General features: G+C 37.9%; 1 protein-coding gene across 2 annotated transcripts in view; it reads left to right on the forward strand.

Annotated features, from left to right (window-relative positions):
- IGBP1 (immunoglobulin binding protein 1) overlaps positions 1-12,131 on the forward strand; it is a 45,695-nt gene extending 33,564 nt beyond the window's left edge. The window contains exon 6 of one of the 2 annotated variants that reach the window (XM_070290298.1): positions 11,633-12,131. In XM_070290298.1, coding sequence (XP_070146399.1) covers positions 11,633-11,775 — 143 coding nt within the window. In that variant the 3' untranslated portion in view covers positions 11,776-12,131. Of the gene's footprint in view, positions 1-1,174; positions 2,289-11,632 lie in introns of those variants that run through there. The other variant, XM_070290299.1, reaches the window with a different exon arrangement.
- Positions 12,132-13,389: the final 1,258 nt, after the last annotated feature.

A 13,389-nucleotide genomic window follows, 5' to 3' on the forward strand; every position in this document is an offset into this window, starting at 1 on the left:
CCAGGCTTCCCAGGTAGCTAGCTCAGTGATAAAGAATTCACCTGCCAAGCAGGAGGCATGGGTGCAATCCAAGGGTCAGAAAGATCCCCTGGAGAAGGAAATGGCAACCCACCCCAGTATTCTTGCCTGGGAAATCCCATGAGCAGAGGAGCCTGGTGGGCTACAGTCCATGGGGTCATAAGAGTCGGACACAACTTAGTGACTAAACAACAACAACGTACCTAGGAAGTCCCTAAATTTTTTAAAGTTAAACAACATACTTCTAAATAACCCATCAAAGAAGAAATCACAAAGAAAATTAGGAAGTATTTGTAACTGAATAATAGTGAAATACATGAAAACTTGTGAGATACAACTGAAGCAGTGCTGAGAGGGAAGTGTATAACTTTCAGTAGTTATATTAGAAAAAAGAAAGGTAAAATCAGTTACTAAGATACTACCTTAAGAAGTTGGAGAAAATAAGAACAAAATAAGCCTAAAGTATATAAAAGAAAGGAAACAATAAAGACAGCCTGGGGGTCAGGGTTGGTGATAGTAGTGTTGTACAAAAGTTGAACATATATATACTCCCATGACAGTTTCACTCCCAAGTATATACCTAAGAGGGATGAGAGCCTTCTGTCTTCAAAAGGTTTGTACAAGAATGCTCATAGCACCATTATTTGTAATACCCCAGAGTGAACACTACTCTAAATGCCCATACATTATAGAATGGATAAATAAATTTTGGCATATCTGCACAGTGAAATACTGTTAACAATAAGGTTAAACAGACTATAGTTCTTCAGTTATAAGTAATAACAAATATTAATGTGTTAAATTTTACAAACATAATTTGAGGGGAAAAAAAACACAGAAGAGCATAGAGTTCAGACCCAGGTGAAACTTGTGTATGCTGGTTAAAAGCCAGTATGATGTTCACTCTTAGTGGGAGATTATGAGTGAAATTGGACCTGAGGGCAACTTCTGAGGAGTTAGTAATGTTTTGTATCTTAATTTGGGCACTGATTATATGGATATGTTCAGATGTGAAAACCGATTTAGCTATCCTGTGTTTGTGTATTTTTCTGCATGTATGTTGTTATACTTCAATAAAAACACAAAAGAAAAAATTCATAGATAATATTTATAACAAGACTAAGTGACAGTGTGTTCCCATGAAATTCAAAAACAGGTAAGGGAAGAGCATCATAACCACAAGATCAACTAGTAATGGGCATCTGTGTAAGCAGAAAGAGTTGACCATCTGAAAGACCTGAAAATGGGAGAATTCCAAAACAGCAAACAGTATTCGCTAATAAGTGTGGCATTCTGACAGGTGCTGTTTCATTGCATTTGAGGTGGTTTTGATTCGCATTTCCCTCATGATTAGTGATGTTGAGCATCTTTTCATGGGCCTGTTGGTCATCTGTTTGTCTTCTTTGGAAAATGTCTGTTTAGATCTTCTGCCTATTTTGTAATCAAATTGTATTGAGTTGTCTGAGTTCTTAATATATTTTGGATATTAACCCCTTATCAGACATATCATTTGCCAATATCTTCTCCCATTCAGTAGTTTTTTGTTTTGCTGATGGTTTCCTTTGCTGTGCAAAAGCTTTTTAGTTTCATATGGTCCCATTTGTTTACTTTTGCTTTTGTTGTCCTTGCCTGAGGAGATTTATCAAAAAAGAAAGTATTGCTAAGTCTGACTTCAAAGAACATACTGCCTATGTTTTCTTCTAGATGTTTTATGGTTTTAGGTCTTATATTTAAGTCTTTAATTCATTTTGACTTTATTTTTGTAAACGATGGGAAAAAATGGTCTAGTTTTATTTTACATATAGCTATCTTGTTTTCCTAACACCACTTAGCCATAAAAAAGAATGAAATCTTGCAATTTGTGACAGTATGGGTGGATCTGGAGGGTATTATGCTAAGTGAAATAAGTCAAGAAAGATGAATACTGTATGTTTTCACTTATATGTGGAATCTAAAAAATATAAAAAAATGAGCGCCCCAAAACCCAGAAACAGACTCAGAGATACGGAGAACAAACTAGTGGTTGCCAGAAGGGAGAAGAATGGGAGGAAGAGTGCAATAGGTGAAGGGGATTAAAAGATACAATTTACCAGTTATAAAATAAATAAGGCACAAGGATGTAACTTATGGTACCAAGAATATAGTCAATAATATTATAATACCTTTGTATGATGCATAACCTGTACAAATATAGAATCACTGTGTTGTACATCTGAAACAAATATTGTAAGTCACCTATACTTGAATTAAAAAATTTTAATTAAAAAAAATAAGTGTGGCAGTTCATTTTAAGAACAGTAGTTGAAATGGGAGGGGTTTTACCTTCCAATAAAAACTGAATGAATACAAGGAATCTCTTGTCAGAAGGTCTGAAAGGGATGGAGCTGTCTAACCTTTAATGAACTCTTGAAAATGAGGCACCGGATCTCCCTACTCACACAGTCCCACACTGAGGAGAAATTGTTGAGAATAGAATTCAGATGAGCAGAACAGGGACAATAAAGGAGGAGGAAAGAGAAGGTCTGAGAATGGGAGAGAGGACCACAACCAAGACTCTAATCAAGTAAGTCATTATATTCCTTTAACATACATTCAAAACAGAAAGTGTGCCTCTGTGAAGTTAGAAAAGCCACTCTGAACCATACTTCTTTCTGAAAGTTCAGGAAAGCTTAGCACACTGAAGAATGAGCAACAGATTGTGATAATGGTTGCACAACTCTGAATATACTAAAAACCACTGAATTGTGTACTTTAAATGGGTGAATTTTATGGTATGTGAATAATATCTCAAGAAAGCTGTAGGAAAAATGAATGGGAGATTACCAAGATCAAATGCCACACAAAATTATTATAAGGAGAAAAAAGAATGAAAAGCATTCCATGTTGCTTATCTGTTTTATGTAAGTAGTATGTATATGTTAATCCCATACTCCTCATTTGTCCCTCCCTCCCTCTCCCCTTTGGTAACCATAAGTTTGTTTTCTGTCTGTAAGTCAGTTTCTGTCTGTATGTAGATTCATTTGTATTTTTTAGATTCCACATGTAAGTTATATAAAGGAATATAATCTGAAAAAATACAGATATATGTAAATGAATCACTTTGCTGTACACCTAAAACTAACAATTTTGTTTATCAACTATATTTCAATTTTTTAAGAAGGGAAAAAAAGCATTCCAGAAAGACACACTCAAAGAACAACAAATCTAAAATATACTGTTTAAAAATTAGTTCGAAGACATTAATAAAATTAAAGAAGACATAGAAGAACAATATGTAGCAGGATTAGAAAAATTCAGAAATGTAGTGACAACTTGGGGCAATAAGAGGAAAGAATCATTTCAGAAATGAAGGCTAAGGCAGCATACTCTCTGACATAAATCATAGCAATATTTTTAAAGCTCTGTCTCCTCAGGCAGAGGAAACAAAAGCAGAAATAAACAAACGAAACTGATTTAAATTTAAAGACTTCTGCACCACAAAGGAAACCAACAACAAAATGAAAAAACAGCCTACAGAATGGGAGAAAATACTTGTAAATGATATGCCCAATAAGGGGTTAATATCCAGGCTACATAGACAGCTCATGTAATCGATATGGAAAAGATAATTTAAGAATAGACAGAAGATGCAAGGAGCTCAAACCCAGTGCTCTGTGACAACTTAGAGGGGTGGGAGGTGGGAGGGAGGTTCAAGAGGGAGGAGACATGTGTACCTATGGCTGATTCATGTTGATGGATGGCGGAAACCAACACAATATTATAAGTCAATTATCCTCCAATTAAATAAATTTTAAAAAAAGAAGTAAGGAACTATACAGAGGGAAGTCGGAAGGGGGAAAACAAATATTTATATTAACCCATAGTTCCAGAATATAGAAAAATGGTACTGATGAACCTATTTGCAAGACAGGAATAGAGACGCGGATGTAGAGAACTGACTTGGGGAAACAGCAGGGGAGGGAGAGGATGGGGCTAGTTGAGAGAGTGGCACTGACATATATACACCCCCATGTGTAAAATAGACAGCTCCCTGCTGTGTAACACAGGGAGCTCAGCCCGGCACTGTGATGGCCTAGAGGGGTGGGCTGGCATGGGAAGTGGGAGGGAAGTTCAAGAGGGAGGGGATATATATATACTTATGGCTGATTCACATAGCTGTATGGCAGAAATCAATACAACACTAAAGCAATTATCTGCCTGTTAAAAAAAATGGACAGAAGACCTGAGACATTTTTCCAAAGAAGATATACAGTTAACAAACAGGTACATGAGAAGATGCTCAGCATTGCTAATCATCTGAGAAAGGCAAGTCAAAACCATAATGAAATACCCTCTCACACTTGTCAGAATGCCTATCATCAAGAAGTCTACAAATAACAAGTGTTGGTAAGGATGTGTAGAAGTGGGAACTCTAGTATACTGTTGCTACTGCTGCTTAGTTGGTTCAGTCGTATCTGACTCTGTGAGACCCTATGGACTACAGCCTGCCAGGCTTCTCTGTCCATAGGATTCTCCAGGCAAGAATACTGGGGTGGGTTGCCCTGCCCTCCTCCAGGGGATCTTCCCAACCCAGGGATCAAACCCGGTTCTCCTGCACTACAGGCAGGTTCTTTACTGCTGAGCCATCAGGGAAGCCCAGTACACTGTTGGTAAGAATATAAATTGGTGCAGCTATTATGGAAGGCAGTGTAGTGGTTCCTCAAAAATTAAAGTAGAACTACCATATGATACAGCAATTCCACTCCTGGATTTTTAATTTCATTTTTTTAAACTGGAGGATAATTGCTTTACATTGTTTTGGTTTCTGCCACACAGCAGTATGAATCAGCCATAAGTATATATCTATGTCCCCTCCCTCTTGAACCTCCCTCCTACTCTACCTCCACCCCATCCCATCCCTCTAGGTTGTTACAGAGCACCAGGTTGAGCTCCCTGGGTTGTACAGCAACTTCCCACTCAGTTCAGTTGCTCAGTCGTGTACGACTCTTTGCGACCCCATGAACCGAAGCACACCAGGCCTCGCTGTCCATCACCAACTCCCGGAGTCCACCCAAACCCATGTCCATCGAGTCAGTGATGCCATCCAACCATCTCATCCTCTGTCGTCCCCTTCTCCTGCCCTCAATCCCTCCTAGCATCAGGGTCTTTTCCAATGAGTCAGCTCTTTGCATCAGGTGGCCACAGTATTGGAGTTTCAGCTTCAAAATCAGTCCTTCCAATGAACACCCAGGACTGATTTCCTTTCGGGTGGACTGGTTGGATCTCCTTGCAGTCCAAGGGACTCTCAAGAGTCTTCTCCAACACCACAGTTCAAAAGCATCAATTCTTCAGTGCTCACCTTTCTTTATAGTCCAACTCTCACATCCATACATGACCACTGGAAAAACAATAGCTTTGACTAGAAGGACCTTTGTTGGCAAAGTAATGTCTCTGCTTTTGAATATGCTGTCTAGGTTGGTCATAACTTTCCTTCCAAGGAGTAACTGTCTTTTAATTTCATGGCTGCAATCACTGCCTGCAGTGATTTTGGAGCCCAGAAAAATAGTCAGCCACTGTTTCCGCATCTGTTTGCCATGAAGTGATGGGACCAGGTGCCGTGATCTTAGTTTTCTGAATGTTGAGCTTTAAGCCAACTTTTTCACTTTCACTCTCATCAAGAGGCTTTTTAGTTTCTCTTCACTTTGCCACAAGGGTGGTGTCATCTGCATGTCTGAGGTTATTGATATTTCTCCCGGCAATCTTGATTCCAGCTTGTGCTTTCTCCAGCCCAGCGTTTCTCATGATGTACTCTGCATATAAGTTAAATAAGCAGGGTGACAAGATACAGCCTTGACGTACTCCTTTTCCTATTTGGAACGAGTCTGTTGTTCCACGTCCAGATCTAACTTGCTTCCTGACCTGCATACAGGTTTCTCAAGAGGCAGGTCAAGTGCTCTGGTATGCCCATCTCTTTCAGACTAGCTAGCTGTTTTACATATGTTTTTACATACAGTAATATATATGTTTCAGTGCTATTCTCAATTCGTCCCACCCTCTCCTTCCCCCACTGTGTCCACAAGTCAGTTCTCTATGTCTGCGTCTCTATTCCTGCCTTGCAAATAGGTTAATCAGTACCGTTTTTCTAGATTCCATATATCTACATTAATATATGATATTTGTTTCTCTCTTTCTGACTTCACTCTGTGTAACAGGCTCTCAGTTCATCGAGCTCATGAGAACTGACTCAGATTCATTCCTTTTTATGGCTACCACTCCTGGATTTTTAATCCATAGAAAATGAAAACACTAATTCAAAAAAATACTTGCACCCCAATGTTCATAGCAGCATTGTTTACATTGCCCAATATATGGAAGCAACCTAAAGTCTCAATAAGTGAATAGATAAGATGTGGTATATATATGCAATGTATTATATCTTATATGCAATTAGATGTGATATATATGCAATATATATATATATGCAATGCCATTAAGAAGAATGAAATATTGCCATTTGCAACAACATGGATGGCCCCTAGAGGGTAATATGCTTGGTGAAAAAAGTCGAGAAAGACAAATACTGTATGATATCACTTATATGTGGAATCTAAATATATATTAATAAATAATCTAATAACATAAATAATCCAATAATAAATATATCTATGAGAACTAGAGTCAGAGATATAAAGAACAAACAGGTAGTAACAAGTGAGGAGAGGAAAGGGAGGGAAGGGCAAGGTGGTAGGGGATTAAGAGGTACAAGCTACTATGGATAAAACAAATAAGCTATAGGAATATATTGCATAGCACAGGAAATACAGCCAATATTTTTAAACTATAAATAGAGTATAATCTATAAAATACTGAATTACTATTTTGTACTCCTGAAACTGACTCATTTGAAAAGACCCTGATACTGGGAAAGATTGAAAGCAAGAGAAGGGGATGACAGAGAATGAGATGGTTGAATGGCATCACCAACTCAATGGACATGAGTTTGAGTGAACTCCGGGAGTTGGTGATGGACAGGGAGGCCTGGCGTGCTGTAGTCCATGGGATCAAAAAGAGTCAGACACAACTGAGTGATTGAACTAAACTCCTGAAACTAATATAATATCGTAAATCACCTATACTTCAATTTGAATAAGAAAAAAGAAACAAAACGAGTGAGTGAACACAACAGAAAATACCTTTCTAAAGTAAGAAACTTTTAAATCAAAAAGAAACAAAGGTAAACAGAATTCTAGAAAAAGTGAAACATGAAAAGTTAGCAGAAACATATGGAATAAGATTATCTGAAAAAGAAAACTAAAGCAAGGAAAGGAAATAAATGCTTAAAAGTAATATTGAGGAAACTTTCCTGGAACTAAAAAAAAAAACATTTGATTTTAAAAAGCACAATACCTGAGAATTTTGACCCAGAATGACCAACAACAAAATTCACATTCTAATAAAATTACTAGATTTTTCTTTTTAAAGAGAAGAAATGTCTTGGACACTTCAGCAAAAACAATAGGTAGTTTGTAAAGGAAGGAAAATTAGATCATCTTCAAACTTTTTGACACCAATAATTTGTACTAGGAGAAAATGGAGTAACATTTAAGATAGTCAAGGGGAAAAAATGTAAGTCAAGGACATTATATCTGGTAAAAATGACTTTTAGGTATAAATGGCACAGGTATTTATCAACATGCTAGAACTCAGGAAATATTGGTTCCATAATCCCTTACTGAGAAATTTGCTGAAGAATGAAGATAAGACAACCAAAATAAAAGACACTGATATCAGGACTGGTGGTTAACATTAAATAAATAGTTACATATAGAACTAAGACTAAATGAGATTTAAAAGGGAGGGAGTAGAGTATTAATACCTGTATACCCTGGGCTCTGATAACATAGCATAACTTTTTTTAATGAAGAAATGGGGAAAGCACATGCGAAAAAAAATGAACTATTCTCAGCAGTTATATTGGTAGCAGTATTATTGTTATTCCAAGACTGTGTATTGTGAGATAATATAACTGAGTAATTATGGGTAATTATTCAAATTCCATCATCGTCTGTCTTTTGAGGGCTAAGACTTTTAGTGTGGAAGAATACAGATGTACTTCAAAAGAATTTAAGTTAGAAACAAAACAGCCCTGTAGTCTTGAATATGAACTCATGAGGAATTTTATTTAAAAGTAAACATACACAGACACACTTCTGCTTTATCCACTGAAGAGACTTAGAAATAATGAATAGCCCAGAAGCAGTGAGCACACCTAGTAACTCAGTTTGTGTTCTTGAAATACCATCCCATTCAAAGAAACCAGGATGTATTAGAGAGATAGCTAATTCCAGGTCTGGAAATAAGATTAACTTGGAACATCTTGTCATAGAAGATAGGAAAGAAGCTTTAAAAGACTACCACAGTCATATCAAAAAGTCTCAGAAGCCAATTTGAAGATGTTTCCACAGGCCAGACAGTTTGGCTTCCAAAAGGATAATTGCCAGTAGCAACGAGTACATCTAGTACCCAAAACTTGGGTACAATTAAAGGAACCAAGGGCTCTTTAGAGAAATGGGTAATTCTAGTATTGGAGCAGGGAATGTAAAAGATGAACCTGAAATATCTTGTACTCTAGAAAATGAAGAAACTCTGAAAAAATAAGAGCAAACAAACTATTGAGGTGTTAATGTGACACAGAGCCTGCTGAAAGAACTGGCACTGGCCAAAACTGGAAGAATGTGAGCAGGAAAATAACAGTATTGGATTATAACAAAAATTATAAAACAAGTATCCATGAGTGTATAGTGATAGAAATAAATGACTAAACTGTACAGAAAAATTCAAAATTTGTGTGTATACATCTGTCTACACCTGTCTCAAGGAGGTGAAGCATAACTCCTCACTTTGTAAGTAGGCTGTGTTTAGTTACTTGCTTCCAAAGACTATAATGTAGAAGAAGGGAGGAGCAGTGACTTCACAGTTGGGAACCCTACAAACACTACCTTAAGTGATCCTAGTTAACATCAGCAGTAATAAGTCATGTAATAAGGTATATAGCCTGGATTTGCTGTGATGAGGAGGGAGCCTCTCTGTGTTATTCTCCTCCAAGTCATAACCCCTAGTCTAATTATGAGAAAAACATCAGGCAGTGCCAGGTTGAGGAACATTCTGCAAAATACCTGAGTATACCTCAAAACTGTCCAAGTCATCAAAAACTAGGAAAGGGGGAAATTGTCACAGCCAAGAGCAGACTAAGGAGACAGGGGACTAAATGTAATATGGAATATTTGATGCAATCCTGGAACCAAGAGAAAAAAAAAATAGGACATTAGGTGAAACCTAAGGAAATCTGAATAAAGTATGAGCTTTAGTTGTTAATTATGTATGTATCAGTATTGGTTCATTAGTTATGACACACAAACCATAGTACTGTAAGATGTTAACAATAAAGGGAAATGGGGTACAGATGTATAAGAACTCTGTACTATCACAATTTTTCTGTAAATTAAAACTATTCTAAAATTTAAAAGTTGGAACATCTTTTAGAAGTCATTGCAATTCATTGAAACCCACCAAATATGAGTCCCACCAAATCCATGAGTCCATAACTGTATTTAAAAAGAATAATTGTTCAATTTCAAAGGATGGTAAGGAGCTAATTTAGTGCCTTGAGAAATGGTAAATTAAAGTGAAAGAATCAGGCATTTATCTTGTCCTTTTTTTCTGGGTGACTAAATAGTAGTAGATGAGGGGAAGCCTGTCTTTATAAAAGCATTCTACTTAGTAAAAAAAAAAAAATGTTAAAGTTAAGAGTATCACCTTTTTGAAACCCCAGGAAAATTAATGAATATAGACATTGAGCATCAACAGCTGCTAACATCACAGCATGTGAGGCACAAATACTGTGTCCACACCACCTATTTTCATGTGGAAGGAATCAACCCTGAGTCACATCAAGCTCTGTAACCACTTGCCAATCTGCACAAATACAGAAGAACATGTTGGACTCCATCACTACTATGTAGTCAGCAAAATCCAGACTTTTTCAGAAACTACAGGTCAAATGCTCCAGCCTCTTCGATAGATAACTTGTAAAGAAAGAAAGGGATTGAAGAAGAAACCTGTAAATTAAAAATATATCAAAATATTTTTAAATGGGTAAAACTAACCTCAGAAACATAATGCTAAGTGAGAGAAGTCAGACACAAAAGACCACATGTTACTTGATTCCATTTACGTGAAATCTTCAGAATAAGCAAATCTGTAGAGATAGAAGGTAGATTAATGATTTCCAGGGAAGGAAGTAATGAGAATTAACTGCAAATGAGTACAAGGAATCTTTTAGGGGTGATAGAAAATTTCTTTGAGACAGCAATTTTTAATATTTATTTGGCTGTGTTGGGTCTTAATTGAAGCATGTGAGATCTAGTTCTCTGACCAGGGACCGAACCTGGGCTCCCTGCACTGGGAGCATGGAGTCTTAGCTTCTGGACCACCAGGAAAGTCCCGGGGTGGTAAAAATTTTTAAAATTGGATTGTAGTGATGGTTGCACAACTCTGTACTAAAGATCTTTGAGTAAAAAATCAATGTAGAAATGGACAACTCTGGGGTCTAGGGATGCATGCTTGGATAATAAACTCGAAACACTTATTACTATAAAAGGTAATATAGTGGTTACCTTTGGAGGGCGAGGATATGATTTGGATGCTCATAGAGAAGCCTTGTGGATGGGTACAGAAAATCTATTTCTTGACCCAAGAGGAGGCTATAAAGGTATAGCCTCCTTATGAAAGTTTAAGTTATATGTATTTTTGTGTGATTTCCAGTATCTTTTATTTTACAATAAAAGGGTTAAATAGAACACAAGACTCTTAAGCTATTAAAAGAGATCAGGTTCCCTACATATTTCATTCTTTATCATAGTGATGAGAGTATTTCTCATGGGCAAATTCAAGGTAGCTAGGAAATGTTCCCCTTACCTCACAGCAGAAAGAAAAATTCAGTGCAAAAGAGAAATGGAGCATTTAGTTTCATTTCTTTTGAGTGTACACTGCATGACAAGTGCCATTTGGACCTCACACCCTGTTCCAAACATGTGCAAAATAACATACATTAATTTCTGGTGGGTTCAACTGCCCTGTGATACCCAGTTTTACACATAAAATTCTTGAACTGTAATAAAGGAAATGGAAGGAGGAGGAGCAGTCACCTATAGTCAAATCACAAATCATAAAATCAAATATTTTTTACTTTAATGTTTTGTAATGCTAGTGGGATAACCACTATACTATGGAAATACTTCAGTGTTTTTGGTTTGCTGGGGTTTTGTTGGTCAGTTGGCATTTGTTTTCTGTTGTGAGGGCTTAGCCATTTTAGCAATTCTTTCCCAAAATATAATTCATTTTGAGGGGCAACTTTTATGTGTTTGCCTTCTTATGAAAACAGCTCAGAGAATTTTGTCTTACATGTCACCTGTTAAGTAATATTAAGTACTGTCCCCAATTCTGCTTGTCCCAGGGTAGACAGCTAGCTATATTTTCCTTGTCTTCATGTTATGTGGTCGCATTCAGAGTGGAGCTGGGGCCCATGACAGTCCCTCCTTTCCTCACCCCTGCTTTCTCATTTTTGATTGGGCAGAGTTTAAAAGAGCAGCTCAGCAACAAGAAGATCAGGAGCATGAGGAGGAAGAGGATGATCAGGCAGTCCGCAAAGCTCGAGAGTGGGATGACTGGAAGGACACCCATCCTAGAGGTTATGGCAACCGGCAGAACATGGGTTAGCCTCCCCACAACAAGACAGGACAACAGGGGCTTACATCTTGCCTGCCAAGGACAACTATGCCGTCTCCCCATCCCTGGTCTTCTGCTTCAGCTGTGTACAACGAAGGCAGAGATGCTTAGTCTTGCTTAGTGTTCAATAAAATGTCAAGCAATGAAGTGTGTATTTGTACCCTAAATGATAAGCCAGAAATCTTGTTTTGGCATTAATCATTCTCATCATGGTATATTTTAATTTTCTTAAGTGGAAAGAAAAGACTGAGAAATGACTCTGTATAATCAATCAAGGCTGTATGAATTATCTTGAAAAAAAATAATAAAATAAAGGTTCCCTTCTATCACATGCACCTGTGCAGAAATAATGGTATCAGCTGCTTTTTTGGGAGACTTGGGGGAAGGGGGTCAGCTGTGGGTCCCTGTGCTTATGGCAAGATCCTGGTCATCTCTCTTCGACATAGGCCGTGAGTTACCCAGCATCAGAGCTGCCCAGGCTAGCTGGAGCTTGCTTTCTCCTTCCTGCCCTGGTACTGTGAACTAACCCAACACTTGCTTTATAGGAATGAGCACAAAAGCCAGGACTTTTCCTGTCATATGACCCTGTTTTCAGGAATTTTAGCTATAAACGAACTGATCACAATAATCCTATCTACCCAGTCTTCCTTGCCTCAGCCATGAGAAATGAGGAAACATAAAGCACTATGAGAGCCATCCTTGTGTGTGCATCTGAGACTGGGGCCTTTACTCTAGAATTATCTGAAACCCTTAGGGTAAAGAATAGTTGAGGCTATAGCCTAACTCTTAAGCGGGCTGCAAGAAGATCATTTTGGCCCTCTTTGCCTGTTCTATGCATACCTGGCATGGTCCCAAGCAGTCAGTGTGCTGTGGTGGTCATTTTGCTGGTAATAAGGTGCCTGCAGTCATGCCAATAACGGAGTGGACAAGAGGGGACGGCAACGATGACAAGGAAAAGTACCTGCTTTCTGCAGTAAAGAGAAGACACCCTCAGCTCCTGAGTTGATACCCTAGAACAGCAACCATGTGTTGAAACAAATGATCTGTATAGAAAACATACTTTTGTTCTATGTGGCTTTGGTACACTTAGATTTTCTGTTAAGAAGATGACTCAGCCTTCCTATTCTAGCTCCTGCAGTCTAGCTTAGGAGAGGGGTTTGAAAAGGAGACTTAGTTCCCTTTCCTTTGCAGGGTGTTATGTGGAGTGCTGTCAGGCGATGAGTAGGAGGTTGTGTTTAGTGGCAGATGACAGAAAACTACCAATAATACATTTGTAAATTGCTTAATAAAGGGTTCATGTCACCCTCACAACATAAGCTCCTGAAACTGGTGGAGCACAGATTAACTTCTCCAAGGATGTGGGAAGCAAACATTCATTTTTTTAGTTCTCTTCCAATTATTGCCAGGCTGCCTCTAGCAATGGCCTATTTCCTGCCCTCCAAACTCCACCCTGAGCTCATTCCCCAAATGGGCCAGGTTAGGGTTTTCCCCTTGGTCCGAGTCTATTTAAAGATGGTCTTTTCAGAAGATCAGCTTGATTAAGCCCCCTCACATTCTGATATCTAAGAGGCAAACTAGACAAGGTGGTTTTGAATTCTGGCTTTA

The sequence above is a fragment of the Ovis canadensis genome, chromosome X, assembly GCF_042477335.2.
Source record: "Ovis canadensis isolate MfBH-ARS-UI-01 breed Bighorn chromosome X, ARS-UI_OviCan_v2, whole genome shotgun sequence".
Classification (NCBI taxonomy): Eukaryota; Metazoa; Chordata; class Mammalia; order Artiodactyla; family Bovidae; genus Ovis; species Ovis canadensis.